We start from the raw sequence: 16,531 nt of genomic DNA, 5'->3' as shown, positions 1-16,531 counted from the left end.
TGTGGACAATTAGTCCTTCGGACTAATCTTTTCCTTGTATCCTGTTCTCTTAATTATCCCTTGCTCCCGAAGGGATGAGACCAGTGGAGTATCTTAGATGGCCGCTCACAGGCTTTTAAGACCCCAGACACTACTCACCAAGGTAGAATGCAGAGCACTGTCTTTATAAGCTGTGTCATGCCAATTGAGCTAGATGTTCCCCGAGACCATGGTCCCCAGAGCACTATGAGATATATATTTTACAGCATTATGAAGCAGTGTTATGAAACAGGTTTATTATAAACAAGCATTTACTTCATTGTTCTGAACCTGTTTTCCCTCACCAAACAAAATTCTGTTTTTCAATATAGTTAATTCCTAGTAAAGGTAACATAGAGTGGGAAAAATAAATAAGTGAAAACATTGAACTCCTGTTCATCTTCAAGTGAACCCTATCAAGCTTTCAGCGGTTCAGTTCTAAGGGTAGACAAGTCAAAATAATAAGAAATGACCATAACAGCTCAGAAATATTACTCCTTAATGTAGTTCAAAACATAAACATTGATTAGCCCCTTCTTCTGTGTATATCTGTTTTAAAAAAGGGTAAGGTGAACTATTAGAAATATGTAAATGTGAATCATCAATGCAATGAGTTCTGATACTTCTAACAAAGTTAATCCAAAAGGATGCAATCAAGAAGTTATGCAAGTGTCTTCAACTATAGTCAAACAGCTAAATGAAATGACATGCTTAGGCACAGTATAGTGGAAATAATGGCAATATGAAGATAATTTAGTCAAATATATAAATTAAAGATACCTTGTCTAATTTTTCACATCTAATACCTATTACAAGATACAGTGGTACTATGGAAAAAGTAAGTAGGCAACAATGAAACAGAATTTTTTTTTTTCTAAGAAGACAGGCAGTAAAGGAAATTAAGTGACTACAATAAAGATACAATAATCATTACTCTAAAACCTACCCATATCTAGTGGCTGTGTATTAGTTTAAAAAATAGATTTCTCTAATCATGGGGTTAGGGTGTTTTTCTTCCCCCTTTTAAATATCTGTTTAATATGATTATAATTACATTTATGTAATTACAAAAACAAGGAAGATGGATCAATAGGGCAACAGTGAAGACTCTTTGTTTCTTTTTAAATAAAAACAAATGCCAAATACCCTTTTTTGCACATACTGGATGTTCAAAAACACCTTTTGAATAATAAAAAAAAACTGAATTACTAATAAAACAAAGCCCTGGTGGCGTAACAGTCAAGCGCATGGCTGCTAACTGAAAGGTTGGTGGTTCGAACTCACCCAGCAAGCTCCTTGGAGAAAGATCTGGCTATCTGCTCACATAAAGATTACAGTCTAGAAAACCCTATGGGGGAAGTTCTACTCTGTCACATGGGGTCACTATGAGTCAGAATTGACTGACGGCACAAAAACAACAACAAATATAGCCATAAGATAGCCATAAAAGTAGTTTTGAAACTTTTCCTTTAAGAATGTAACTTAAAAAGCCACATGGTGGCACTATAGCATTATGTCCTTCAAGGCTGTAAAGAGTTTCTTTGTATGTGTTTTTTTCCTTTCTTTTTTTAATTGCATAAATGAATAATTATAAGAATTTTAAAAGACATTCTGGATTTCTGCCTTTGTGGATTATAAAATATAGTTGGGTGTAGCTGCATAAATAGCTTAATTTGAATGGAAAATATGACCTATTACACAGTTTCATAAAATGTGCTCAAAATTGAGAGATGAAGTTAGAGAAGATAATGTTCATTAACTATCTGATGGGTTATATAATGCAGCAAAAAAAACAATGTGTATGTACTTTGGGGCACAGCTATTTATTGGCAAAAAGGGAGAATCAGAAGTGTATGGAACATATCATTCTATAAAAATGGAACCACCTATAACATTGTTGTATTACTTTAAGAAAAATCTATTCCATGATTTTAATCTTAAAATCAGTGTTACAGTCCAGACAAAGCTGAATCAAGTTCACATTTAGAAAAAAACAACAAAAAAGCATGTTGACATATCTGCTCAAGACTTAAGTAGATAAAGTAGTCTTGAAAGAGGAATCAAACGTTTTTGTGGTAATCATATCTTTTCCTCTCCAAAGACAAAAAATAGAAAATAATCAGTGAACTAAACATTTCATGGCCCTCTCTTGCAGTCTGAACTTGCCTATTTTCATTTTCCACTAAACCAAACCAAACCCATTGCCGTCAGTCGATTCTGACTCACAGCCACCCTATAGGACAGAGTAGAACTGTCCCATAATGATATCCAAGGCTTTAATCTTTATGGAAGCAGACTGCAACATCTTTCTCTCACAGAGAGACTGGTAGGTTCGAACAGGCAACCTTCCGGTTAGCAGCTGAGCACTTTAACCACTGCACTACCAGGGCTCCTTTCATTTTCCATTGAAGTAAACAATATTCCATTTTTGATGGGATTTTCTTAAGTGAGATGAAGCTAGTAACACGTCATTTTCTTCCTTTGTCCATTTCTTTTTAAATGGGTATTTTTCAAACTCAAGATTTGTTAAGGTGCCTGGTTTTTATAAAAGATGGTGTATACAAAAGTTTTGAGATATGAAAGGGTTCAGATAGCAATTTCATTTTAGTTTATATGCACTACATGGCCATATTACATAGTTTAAAGACCTGACAATAAGCATTTGTAGAATTAAAAATACCTTTATGGAAAAATTCTAGAAATTTTATAAATAGTTATAATAGGTCACTAACTTTTCTTAGGGACTAATTCACCTCAAATTTTCTACAAGTTATTTGTAAGATTCAAAGAAAATAGCTCTAAATGTTAATACTTAGTATAGACCAGATGTTGCAAACTGCAAAATGTTACATTTCTTAATCTGAGTTGTGACTCATTATTGCCTAGAAAATAAAGTATAAATCTCTTAGAGTAAGCTATTCCAAGCACAGCCTTACATTATGAGCTATTACTATTTCCTTTATTGTACCCTTTTAGCTCAAATGTAATTACTCATTACACTGCATATACTGTATATTCATTATTTTGTATATACCTCTTATCAGTACTATAAATTCTACCCATTCTTTAAGGTTCAAATTAAATGTTACCTCTTCAATGAAGCCTTACCCAATACCCTGAATTTAAAAAAAAAAAAAAAAACAACTTATCTGTATTTTCAAAGTTGGCAACATTCTATCGTCTATACATAATTTTTACACACACATACACATGCCACTCATATAATTTCTCTTTCTAGTCTGTAAACTCCTTGAGGGCAAGATCCATTATTCATTTGTTAATTTATTTACCAACATTTATTCTCCTCCTCTGCCAAATGCTGATTAAGACATGATCTGGGCGGTATGGAGTTTCTACTTTATGGGAACATGGTATGTTAAGTGCTGTGACAGGTGCGGGAACAGTGTTACAGTAGAATGTACAAGGAGCACCTTGGGAGGTGGGGAAGATTTCCCAGTGGAACAGATGCTTACATGAGGCCTAAGGCTCTTTGAAGAATGAGGGTTGAGTGGGGTAGTTAGAAAGAGTCCCAAATGGCAGAAACAGCATGTCAAAAGCTCTACAGGCGACGGAGGGTAAATTAAAGTAATTCAGTATTGTCAGTGAGATGAGGCTAGAGAGACAAGCAGAGGCCAAATGCTAAAGGATCTTGTATACCAACGTTAAAAGTTTGCAGTTATCCTGAGAGCACTCTGGAGCCAATGAAGGATATTCAGCAAAAGAAAAATAGGATCTAATCTGTTTTTAGAAGATCACTCTGGTTGCAGTGAATGGAAAAATTAGGGGAGGGAGTGGGGCCAAGACTGGAGGTAGACGGCCAATTAGAGACAGCTATATGGGAGTTTAAACTAGGATAGAGGCACTGGGGCTAGAGAAGTGGACAGTTTTAAGAAATATTTAGAAAATATTTGAAAGGATTAGGAGTTGATTGATCCTCTTGGTGTCCCACTTTCTTGTTCTACATACCCAAGAATAGTGCAGATACTGTTCACCAAATATATGTTCTTAGAATAAAAAAAAAAAAAAAAACCTGCTGCCACCTTTTAAAGATATTCATAACAGCTACAAAGTAAGAAGCCCACAGTCAAATGATGAAATTCGCATTATCTAATGTTATAAAATCATTTGATATCAATAATGAGAAAGTCACTGGGGTTGCTTTTATACAGTAAGTATAGCTTACATTACCTCTTCATCTGCTAATCCTTCTTCTTCCATGGCCACTTCTAATTTCTTCTGCCTTTTAAAAAGAAAAAATAATTTCTTTTAACTAGGTTCCTAACTACCCCTGTTTAAGAAATATATATTCATTTACTCAAGTTTACCCCTTCAGGTTCCTAAGCTAAAATGCAAAATCTTTTGCGTTAGATCACAATAATCACTAAGAATAGTTTTCTTTCTCAAAATAAAAACTTGGATTTAGCTCTCATACTAGCCAAATGAATAATTTACTTATAAAACTTATTTCACTCTCCTTCCTAAATGAATTGTAGTCAAGGTGACTAATGTTCTAATACTGAAAACTGTATTAATGTTCAATCTACTAAAATCATTAATATTTATCAATGTTTATGCTAGAGATATGCAAAAGTAAACAATTTTAAGGTGTAAGGCCTGTATTTGAATCCTGATTCTAACACTATTACCTAAATGAGTTTGTCTAAATTCCTAGCTTAAACTCTGTACTCAGTTTTGCTAATCAAGGAAAGATGCTCAGTGGAGTCAAATGTATTTTATTCTAATTCTTCGAAAATTGGAAAGTCATATACATATATAAAATAGCCCCATTAACCATCAGAACATTTGCCTTGCAACTCATTTCTGAGTATTAATAGGTTTATTTCTACTGTGTTGGGTTTTCCTAAAGATTATCCTGGGAGAACTCCTTCAGATTAGTTCTGGAGTCTGACAGAATAAGGCTAATGTCACAGGATCTCTCCAAGTGGGCATACTGGTTGAGGACTGAAACTTCACCCACATGCTTCTTCAGAACTTGTAATAGGTATCTACTGTGGAACTTATCACACTGATTTTTATCCGTTGTTTACACATTGTTCCCTTAGAATGGAATAAGTTCCTAACATCAGATTCTGTACCTGCCCTCATGTACCCCTAAGCACTGCTTGTTGCATGGTTTCTAGTCTTCTCCTCTTCAGAAAGAATTCAGAGAGTAAGAGAACCATTAACCTGGGAGGGACTATCAGTATCCAAGCAACTTCATTCTTTCAACAAATCACTATCCCTTTTCCTCAGTCCTTGCCAAGCCTAATACTTCATGAAATCATCCCTAATTCTGGGGAGAAATGCAGTAAAAAGTTTTCAACTATTTCCATCATATCTAAACAGAGAGACCCATGCCTTCTCTCGCATTTAAAAAAAAAAAAAAGTTTTACTCCTAAAATGCTGTTACACTTAGCTCTGATTGTTACTTTATCAGGCTTACAGATTTAACCAATTGGTTGTTGCTGTTGTTAGGTGCTGTTGAGTCGGTTCTGACTCATAGAAACCCTGTGAACAACAGAACGGAACACTACCTGGTCCAGTGTCATCCCCACAATCATTGTTAGGCTTCAGCCCACTGTTGCAGCCACTATGTCAATCCATCGCATTGAGGGCCTTCATCTTTTTTGCTGATCCTCTACTTTACCAAATAGTATGTCCTTTTCCAGAAACTGATCCCTCCTGATAACATGTCCGTGTCCAAAGCAAGTAAGACGAACTCGTACCACCCTTGCTTCTAAGCAGCATTTTGGCTGTACTTCTTCCAAAGCAGATTTGTTCATTCTTCTGGCAGTCCATGATATATTCAATATTCTTTGCCAACACCATAATTCAAAGGCATCATTCTTCTTTGGTCTTCTTTATTCATAGCCCAGCTTTTCCATACAATACCATGGCTTGGGTCAGGCACACCTAGTCCTCAAAGTGACATCTTTGCTTTTTAACACTTTAAAGAGATCTTCTGCAGCAGATTTGCCCAAGGCAATACATAGCTTGATTTCTTTACTGCTGCTTCCATGGGCACTGATTATGGATCCAAGTAAAAGGAAATCTTTGACAACTTCAATCTTTTCTCTCTTTATCATAATGTTGCTTGCTTATCAGTCCAGTTGTGAGGATTTTTGTTTTCTTTATGTTGAGGTATAATCCATACTGAAGGCTGTAGTCTTTGATCTTCATCAGTAACGGCTTCAAGTCCTCTTCACTTTCAGTAAGCAGGGTTGTGTCATCTGCATAATGCAGGTTGTTAATGAGTCGTCCTCCAATCCTGATGCTGCGTTCTTCTTCATGTAGTCCAGTTTCTCAAATTATATGCTCAGCATACACACTGAAAAAGTATGGCAAAAGCAAACAACCCTGACACACACCATTCCTGATTTTAAACCACTCGCCATCCCCTTGTTCTGTTCGAATAACTGCCTCTTGATCTTTGTACAGGTTCCTTATGAGCACAATTAAGTGTTCTGGGATTCCCATTCTTTGCAATGTTATTCATAATGTTATGATCCACACGGTCAAATGCTTTTGCATAGTCAATAATACACAGGTAAACACCTTTCTGGTATTCTCTGCTTTCAGCCAAGATCCATCTGACATCAGCAGTGCTATCCCCCATTCCAAGTCCTCTTCTGAATCTGGCTTGAATTTCTGGCAGCTTCCTGTCAATGTACTGCTGCAGCCATTTTTGAATTATCTTCAGTATTACTTGTGTGTGATATTAATGACATTGTTTGACAATTTTCACATTTTGTTGGACCACCTTTCTTTGGAATGGGCACAAATATGGATCTCTTCCAGTCAGTTGACCAGGTAGCTGTCTTCCAAATGTCTTGGTATAGATGAGTGAGCACTTCCAGCATGGCATCTGTTTGTTGAAATATCTCAACTGGTATTCCATCAATTCCTGAAGCCTTGTTTTTTGCCAATGCCTTCAATGCAGCTTGGACTTCTTCCTTCAGTACCATACGCTACCTCCTGAAATGGCTGAATGTGGACCAATTCTTTTCGGTACAGTGACTGCGTATTTCTTCCACCTTCTTTTGATGCTTCCTGTGTCAAATACCCTGCTGGTATCTGAAATACCAGTGGCATAGATTCCAGCATCACAGCAACATGTAGGCCACCACAGTATGACAAACTGACAGACAAGTGGTAGATTCGGTTGGTTAAGTCCTATAAATTCCTTATGTTTTCTTAAAGTGCAAGCTTTTAGAAAATAAGAGCTGATGGTTTAATTTGACCTACATGGCCCCAAACTAAGATTGATAATTTCTTTTAATATCAGAAGATACTTTTATTTCTACTTTCTTTTGCTTGGAAATAGAGGGCAAAACTGAATTTATTTTAAGGTTTCAGCAATAAAAGACAGTGAACCTTTAAAATTCTGATGAACAACTTAAGTGCCTACCATTTGAAGAAATACAAATCTTTCTTTTCTTGGTTCTCTTCTGCTTTACTCACTCTCTCTGGATGATCTGATCTACTTCCAGACACTTTAATTACATTTACAATTACTGTAATTACTGAGATATTTGCATATATTTCTAACTTCTTATTTTGTGCTTTCTACTCATGCCTACTTTTCTGTACTTCAGTTTTTCTTTCTTGCCTTTTTTGAACTGATTTTTTTCCTAATTCTACTTTTTTCCCCCTTCTACTAGTTTGGAGTTACAAACTCTGTTTTATTCTGTTAGTGGTTACCCTTGAAATTACATGTATGCTTAATTTAGCAAGTCTGAACTTAATCTTTACCTCCTTTTTCCTTTGTATCTCTATCCTTAGAGATATAAAGATCTTTAAGAACATTTTAATTCCAATTACTCTCACCTGACTTATATTCTACTGCTGGAAAATATTTTAATTCTATTGTTAAAATACATAAGACATTATCATATTTTTACTGTTGTTTTGTACAGTCAATTTTTGTTTAGATTTATCCACATATTTACCACTTAGATCTCTGTTTGTGATCACTTTCCTTCTGCCTAAATCGAATCTTTTAGAATTTCTGCTGACAGTAAACTCAGTTTTTCCATTCTCTCTCCTCACTTAGGAATTTTTATTAGATAAAATGTAAGCTTCTCTCACTAGTCATCATGTTCCTTAACTTTCTTTCATATTCTCCTATTTGGTTTCTGTAAGCTGCCTTCTGAATAATTTTTATTTTCTAGTTCACTAATTCTGTCTTCAGTGGTGTCTAATCTAAAATTAAACCTGTCCACTGAAATTTTAATTTCAATTAATATAATGTTTACTTCTAGTAGTTCTGCTAGTTTCTTTTGAAATTTTTCAAAATTGTAATAAAAATACATATGACAAAACATTTGCCATTTCAACATGTTTTACATATACAATTCAGTGACATTAATTGCATTCATCAGGCTTTGCAACCACCACCACTATCCATTTCCCTTAACAGAAATTCAATGCCTCTTAAACAATAACTTCCTTTTCCTCCTCCTTCTCATCTCTGGTAACCATTAATAAACTCTGGTCTCTCTATACATTTGCCTGTTCTTGTCTTTATATATGTGAGGTCATATAATATTTGTCCTTCTGTGATTGACTTACTTCACACTGCATAATGTTTTCAAGGTTCATCCACTGGTCGTATGTATCAGTACTTCATTTCTCTTTATAAGGAATATTCCATTGTATGTATAGACCACATTTTGTTTAAGCATTCATCTGCTGATGGACACTTGGGTTGTTTCTACCTTTTGGCTATTGTGAATAGTGCTGCAACGAACACTGGTGTACAAGTATCTGTTTGCATTACTGCTTTCAAGTCTTTTGAGCATATACCTAACAAATGAAATTGCTGAGTCAGATGGTAATTCTGTTTAACTTTTTGAGGAAAGCCTGGTTCTTTTTCAAATCTAATTGTTCTTTATTCATACATACAACAGTCTCTTTTTCTTGAGATAATTTCTGTTGGTTCTTATTCATAGTGCTTAGTTTTCTTGATTCAGTAATTTTTTAAAACTCTAAACCATTTATTTGTCTGATAATTTTATCAGAGGAACTTCTTTAAGGTCTGGGATGAAGGTAGCTTCCTCCTGAAGTGATTTGCATTGTCTTCTATTAGGCCCATGGTGGCACTATCTCAGTCTGTTACCACTTTAAACTAAATTTTTAACTTAAATTTTTAGCATTACCCATGTCATATGACATCAGACTACAAATCCATGTGAGGGCCAGTATGTGCTTCCAAATTCTTAGAGGAAGACTTTGTTTTGTTTTCTGTCTACTCAGCATAGAGTTTTAAGCTGGTAATTATTTTCTTGCCGTTCCCTAGGGGGAGGAAGCAGGGTAGGTTTATTTCAGGTTCATCCTCAGAGGGTTTATTTCTGGTTTGTCTTTACACTGAGAGTATAGCACTTTGGGATCCCGGCTTTAAGAAGAGTGAGTGCATCTCAGTGGTGAGCTAGTAAGCTGGCTCTCCCGGGTGGGGGTTGGCAGGGGGGTGGACACGGACGATGACAAAGCCCTGATATATAGCCTTTGTCAATTTCTGTGGTTTCAGCACACCACTGGTGCATCTCCAATTAGACTCCCCAGTGGGCATACTCTCCATTTTGTCTTCTTTCCTGAGCAGTAGGTGGCTCTGAAAACCAGTGCAAAAGTTTACCAGGTTCAATAAACACCCTCCAGGAGAATACTCAATTTTAGTGTTCTGCTTACCTCTTCAGGTTCCTACCTTCACTTGACTGCTGGCCTGAGTACTGCTTTCTTCCCAGGTTACACATGAACTCAGATGATTTCAATCATTTTAAATATAACTTGTTTTCATTATAAGAGTTGATATGGGCACCTAGTCCTTCATGTTGCTAGAATGGATTCGTAAGGTGTCAACTACCACCTTCACACAAATTACTTAATTTTAGTACATCCTATCTCTCAAACTCCTAACTCTCTTCTTTATCTATCAGGTAAAGTTCATAGTTCATTCCACTAAATGTCTTTCCAGAATCTCAAAGGTAGTATGTTCAAAGTTAAGTTTAAAATCTGACTCTTCTGCTCTTATTCCTATTTCCTAAATTGGACCACTAGTCTGTCAGGTGCCCAGGCATGAAATTTCAAAGCCAAGATTAACTTATTTCTCTCACATTTCATATTTGGCTAGTTGCCATGTTTTGTTAATCTTTCTCACCTGTCATTTCCTCTATTGTCACAATCCTAGTTCAAGTCTCCTTTCCATTTGCCTGAACTACATCACTAGCATTCACTGTTTCTAATCTCTCTCCCTGCCCCCCAATCCATTCTACACACCACACTTAAAGCATACTTCCAGAGAAACACTTCTGATCATTTAATTCTTCTGCTCGAAAATCTTCATGGCTCTCTACTACCTGAGAATAGCTACCTTAACAAAGCATCCAAGGCATTCAAATGTTGAAATCCAGCACTTCCTGTGCTTGTGCTAAATTGGCCATTGCCTGACCTAGTACTAGAGGACTCCAATATCCTTCCTCCAGCTCTTTTACTTCTTTCTGCTTCTATGAATGTATAAATAGTACTCTTCCTTTAGGGTCCTATTTAAATGCCACCACCATTTATGAAGCTGTCCCAGCTGCTTTAGTCAAAAGCAATTGCTCCCTTCTTTGTCCTTCTATTAGTGATACTTTTCACTGTTTCATGTAATTTTTATGTACATTATCTCCTTGGTTATATTATATGTTTCCTGGAGGCAAAATAACATCATTTGTTTTTTCATTCTTCCATTCCCACTAGTATACGCAGAACACTGTAAATGTTTTTGAATTAACGTCAGTCGTTCATAAAAGAAAGTATAAAGATATATCATAATTTCATGGCTGGAAAAGTTCTGTTTAAAACATCAACTGAATGTGATATAAGTACATGGATGCACAGGACTTTGGGTCTCTCAAGAAATTATTTTTCGAAAATAAAACAAGTAAGTTGGTGCATCGTTAGTCAGTTCAGGAAACTTAAATACAGCATGCAGGGATCTACAAACTTCATATTATTAACAGAAAAAATGTTTACACTCCACTCACAACAGTTTATTTAACGAAGGAGAAAAATTTCACTAGCCTTATTATACCTGGTTTCTCTCTCTTCATGCTGTAATATTAGATTGCTGTAAAAATTCTCCAATGTGAGCTTGGCTACTGTCACTCTCTCCCGGGTATGGTTGCTCATAGGAAAGGTTGGTGTAGTCCCTGCCGTCATTGCCATAGTAACAGAAACTGAAACAACATATTAAAACAAATTATTCAGTAGAAAAAAACCAAAATTTTAAAATGTTCTCTCACTTATAACAAATCCTGGAAACAGTTTAATTTTTACTAAAAAAAATTGTATCCCAAACAGTTAACACATCCAAATTTTTCACATTATAAATAATAAAAAGCTAGTAAAGAAAGAGAAAGAGCCATCATTCCCACAGCAATAGAAATTAATCTTGGTCTGACAAAACCCAGGGGTGAATTACTATAAAGACTCACCAGTGACAGTCCACATGCAATAAAGACATATTATATACAAATGGTCATATTTAATAAATATTTAAAACAAGTAAGGTTCAACCTCTTTGGTTGTTGTTTTACTGATTACTAAATAAAATCTTTAAGATTTTACTAATACTTATGCCTTTCAAAAATGTGAGTCTTCTAAGAGTTAATGTAGTTCTCTTAAAGAGTAAAAAGTAACTTCCATAAATTCTGTGAAATATGAAGACTTGAAACAAATACGCATAGAAACATCAGTCTAATGCAATTCTTATGGGCATATGTTTTAGGGAAAAACAAGTTTTTGAAAAAAGCCCCTTTGAATGGGGTCCATGTCATTCCAGAGAGTATTATAACAAGGATAAGTATACTTCTCCAGATTGTGAGGTTCATTTCATTTTCAAATGAAACTCAAATGCCTGTAGGAACTAGGAAGGAAACACAAGCGTATGAATCAGGCCAGGTGACAATAGGGAAGTTCTGTGGCCTTAACTGGAGTATGTGTGGCATTCAAGTGCCAACTTTTAAAAACCACTCAGCCAGCCAAACATAGCATTGGCTTAAAGAAGATATTTTGGACAATCAGACAAGATAAGGAATATAGCAAAATGGCTGCTCCACAAGGGGGCAGTCTGAACTCTGGCGGCTGCTATGTAGCCACTGACCCTAAGAAACTTGCCTATCACAGGCCCCATCTAAACCAGACAGACTAGAACAATCCCATTCACTGAAGAAGTTTTTGCTTATCTGGACTGAGATCATAACAGCCCATCTTAGAGAAGATTCATATTGCCAAGAGGGACCAACCAAAGTTACATTCTTAGCTGAAAAGTATTCCTCCAAACCTGCCATCTACCCCCACTTCTCTTTAACTGTATGAAGATACAGTCCCCTGGATATGGACCTGAACTGGACTAGACTCCAGGGATGATGGAATGAACCAAAAAGACCTTTCTTGTTTTTTAATGGCAAGCAAGTCAAGTATACTCACTGCCATTGAGTCAGTTTCGACTCATAGCAACCCTACAGGACAGAGTAGAATTGCCCCATTGGGTTTCCAAGGCTGTAATCTTTATGGAAGCAGACTGCCACATCTTTTTCATCCCCCCCCCACCCCTGCCCTAGCAGCTGGTGGGACTGAACTGCTGACCTTTTGATTAGCAGGTGAGTGCTTAACCACCAGGGATCCTATCAAAGTATAGGTTGAAAGTAAGCAATCGAACAAAGGTAAACTCTCAGTCTCATTGTCCTTATCAGGTTTATACCTCAATGTACTACTTGAACCTCAAACTCACTATATCTAAAATTTAATTAATTGTTTTGACATCATAAACTAGTTTCTCTGAAGATTACTCTCAATCTTTCTAAAACAGGAAGCTGATGTCACTTGTTTAAAATCATTCGTATCTCCTCATATCCTACAGCAAGTCAAATTAACTTAGCATGATAAACTAGGGCAACTCACAAACACGAGTGCTGGCATATACCAGGAACTTCATGATATTCTATTCATTGATTCCCCCGGTGTTTTTGTTTTTGTTTTTTTTTTCCTGAGGACTTAAAGTAGAAGCACTTCCCACATGTGCTTGCATTTCATCCTCACAACAGCCCTCTAAGGTAGGGAACTGAAGCTTGGAAAACTTACATAGCTAGTGAGCTGTGGAGTCAGGACTCCAACTCCAAATACCGTCTCCAACTTGCCTTTCTAGTCTCTTCTACTGTCCTTCCTCACCACTCACTCTTCTCTCAACACACCTGATACTTTCATGCCTTCCAGCCCTTGCATGACCTATCCCTGAACCAGTTATGTCCTGCACCCTCTCTGTTTGCAGGAACCCTGCCAGAAGGGACATTACATTTGACATTCCTTTGTAAGTGTTCTCTAGCATTTGTACCAACATATCTCAGGCACTAGAGTTTATCACTCCATTTGCCTATCCCATTAAACTAGGAGCAACTCTAGGCAAGAATTTTTCTTGATTCATTTTTTAACATTCACCATGATAGCATCATATCTGAGACACCCGTAAAATCAAAAATCCAAACTTGTTACCGTTGAGTCAATTCCAACTCATAGCGACCCTATAGGAAAGAGTGGAACTAACTGCCCTATAGGGTTTCCAAGGAGTGGCTGGCGGATTCAAACTGCTGACCTTTTGGTTAGCAGCCAAGCTCTTAACCACTGTGCCACCAGGGCTCCATCTGACAAACAGTAGGTATTAATTAATGAATGGGTCAACCTATCAGATGGGGGAAGGGAGGATTAAAAGAATTAGCAAAAAGTAAAGTGCTCTATAAAGTCCAGGTGGGGGAAGAGAACTTTAGAGATTAAACCCAGGCTCTGCTGCTGTCTCCGTTATCTAGTGCTGCTATAACAGAAATACCACATGTGAGTGGTTTTAACAAACAGAAATTTATTTTCTCACAGTTTAGGAGGCTAGAAGTCTGAATTTAGGGCACCAGCTCTAGGGAAAGGCTTTCTCTCTCTCTGTCAGCTCTGGGGGAAGGTCCTTGTTCCTTTGCTCCTTGGTGATCTTCATGTGGCATAGTATCTACCTTCCACCATTTCTGCTTGTTTGCTTGCTTGTTTAATCTCTTTTATATATCAAAAGAGAGAAACTCAAGACACACCCTACTCTGCCTCATTAACATACCAAACACCACCCATTCCAAATAGGATTATAACCACAGGCATAGAGATTAGGGTTTACAACACATATTTTTGGAGGACACAATTCAATCTACAACAGCTGTTGACTGATCACATGGTCTTATTCAGATCACCAGAACACTCTAAACTCAAGTGACTTTCCCCCCAGACAGGGATTATAACATTTGCTCTGCCTAGTTCACAGGCCTAGTCTAAGGCCATATGAGATAATAAATCTGAGAATGGCTTATACAAATGTAAGACATTAATTTAGACACCTACTTTACTTTTTTAATATGCTAAATGCTTTAATAATGATGCTATTTAAAAAAAAAAAAACAATAAATTAAACTCAAAAATTATTATGGCCAAGTAATTCTAAGCATTAAGCTGCTCTTCTTGGTATGCTATCTATCTGCTATCTAAGGCAATCCTGCCAAACCATCTTTGGAAATCTTAGAATCACTAGGTTCATGTTCTATATTTCAAGACAAGACGCAGAAAAGTCAAGGAAGGAAAAATTAAACATCTCCCAAATCATGTTTGTCAACTGGGATTTGCTGGGAGGAGACGGAGATGGTGGACTGGAAGTTGAAGAAGTCAAGTAAATTTAAGAAATTCAGATTATACAAAGTTAAACGGGTTTCTTCTTGCAGCACTTCTCTGTATCTTTAAAAAGCTAACATGCATTCTAAATCTTCAAAAGGGGTATATAGGTATACAATTTGCAGAAGTGGTATTCTACGGAACCTTCTGTAAGCATATAAAATATAAGTTCATAGAAAATTCCCTTCAAATACTGTTTAATAGAAAAGTTGGTTGCTTTTTTAACAAACATTTAAGAAATAAAAACCAAAACTCAGAATTTCCATCAAAGAGCAATACCTAAGGATTTTAAAGTACTTTCTGATTTGCCCTTTCTTGTAGCAAGCAGGTACTAATGAACAGAAAAATGTCCAGAAGATAGGTACATGATAGACAATTTTCAAATTGTTTTGCCAGTTCCCAGGGGGAAAAAAGGTCAAGACTTAACTAGAGTTGTCCAAGGTCTATATATTTCTTTCAAAGAGTGAATAGTGAAAAATTGAAGAAAACCTTTCATAATGTATCTTGAGAAAAGCCCAAAGAAATAACACATCAATTATTGAGTTACGCGGTTCATAAGTAATACTTGTAGAAGTCAGAAAGAAAGGTGTATGATGAACTCAGGGTGTGTCCTTGGAAGGCAGATGACTGGCTGCCAAGGGACCTGGTAGAACAGGCTGCTCTGCTCACTCTGCCAAAGTGCAAGGTCTGGCCTTCAGCTTTGTTACTGTCCCAGGACAATCAAATTCTAGAAGCCACTTTACCCTAGGCAAAGTTCAAAAAAGACAATGGTAATTTATTAATTTATATACAATAAAAAGTCTAGTAGCAAGAGGAACAAATACTTGCATCTTCTGGCAACTGCATTCTGTCCTTGTAGGCAAGCTACATGAGAAGCCTTAATTAGGATCAAAAGATTGCTTTCAGAAGATTGCTTGGTGAGCCTGGCATCAAAACAAATAACTGTTATTCAGTTTAAATGTCTAATGGCATCAGGATAAGGTGGCATCTTAAAAAAAAAAAGAGCTATCTTGCCGAGGGTACCTATGCCCTCAGAAAGTGGCAAGGGGATGGCCGATGTTAAGCTCTGCTGCTCAATGGGCTTTCGCAGAAGCAAAGTTTAGGGGTTAGAGGTGGGCAGAAATATTAGTTAGCAAAACATTTATGGAAATTTTTGTGAAATATAGAAGTTTGTTAGGAAATTCAAAACAATTTAGAACAATACAAATTGTTTGCACTATTCTAAAATCTACAAAATACTTCAACACCTCAACAACAAAAAGACAACCCCATTAAAAAATGGGCAAAGGATAAGAACAGACACTTCACCAAAAAAGACATGTAGGTGACTAACAGACACATGAGGAAATGTCTGCTATCACTAGCCATTAGAGAAATGCAAATCGAAATCACAATGACATACCATCTCACCCCGGCATTACTGGCACAAATCAAAAAAACAGAAAATAACAAATGTTGGAGAAGCTGCGGGGAGATCAGAACTCTTATGCACTGCTGGTGGGAATGCAAGATGATACAACCACTTTGGAAAATGATATGGCACTTTCTTAGAAAGCTAGAAATAGAAATACTATACGATCCCGCAATCTCACTCCTAGGAATATATCCTAGAGAAATAAGAATTGTCACACGAATAGACATATGCACACTCATGTTCACTGCAGCATTATTTACAATAGCAAAAAGATGGTAACAACCTAGATGCCCATCAACAGATGAATGGATAAACAAACTATGGTACATACACACAATGGAGTATTATGCAACAATAAAGAACAATGAT

The 16,531-nt window shown here is 36.5% G+C and overlaps 1 protein-coding gene across 5 annotated transcripts in view; it reads right to left on the bottom strand.

Annotated features, from left to right (window-relative positions):
* Positions 1-16,531, bottom strand: part of STK38L (serine/threonine kinase 38 like) — an 89,727-nt gene that overhangs the window by 23,837 nt on the left and 49,359 nt on the right. For 3 of the 5 annotated variants that reach the window (XM_004383599.3, XM_023738050.1, XM_023738049.1), the window contains exons 2-3: positions 11,087-11,231; positions 4,207-4,258 (exon numbers count right to left, since the gene is read on the bottom strand). In XM_004383599.3, coding sequence (XP_004383656.1) covers positions 4,207-4,258; positions 11,087-11,220 — 186 coding nt within the window. In that variant the 5' untranslated portion in view covers positions 11,221-11,231. Of the gene's footprint in view, positions 1-4,206; positions 4,259-11,086; positions 11,232-16,531 lie in introns of those variants that run through there. The other 2 variants (XM_023738052.1, XM_023738053.1) reach the window with 2 other exon arrangements.

This window comes from Trichechus manatus, unplaced genomic scaffold (assembly GCF_000243295.1).
Source record: "Trichechus manatus latirostris isolate Lorelei unplaced genomic scaffold, TriManLat1.0 scaffold00112, whole genome shotgun sequence".
In the NCBI taxonomy this organism is placed as follows: domain Eukaryota; kingdom Metazoa; phylum Chordata; class Mammalia; order Sirenia; family Trichechidae; genus Trichechus; species Trichechus manatus.
Note: the sequence above shows the minus strand (reverse complement) of the source record. Positions and strands in the feature narration are given on the sequence as shown.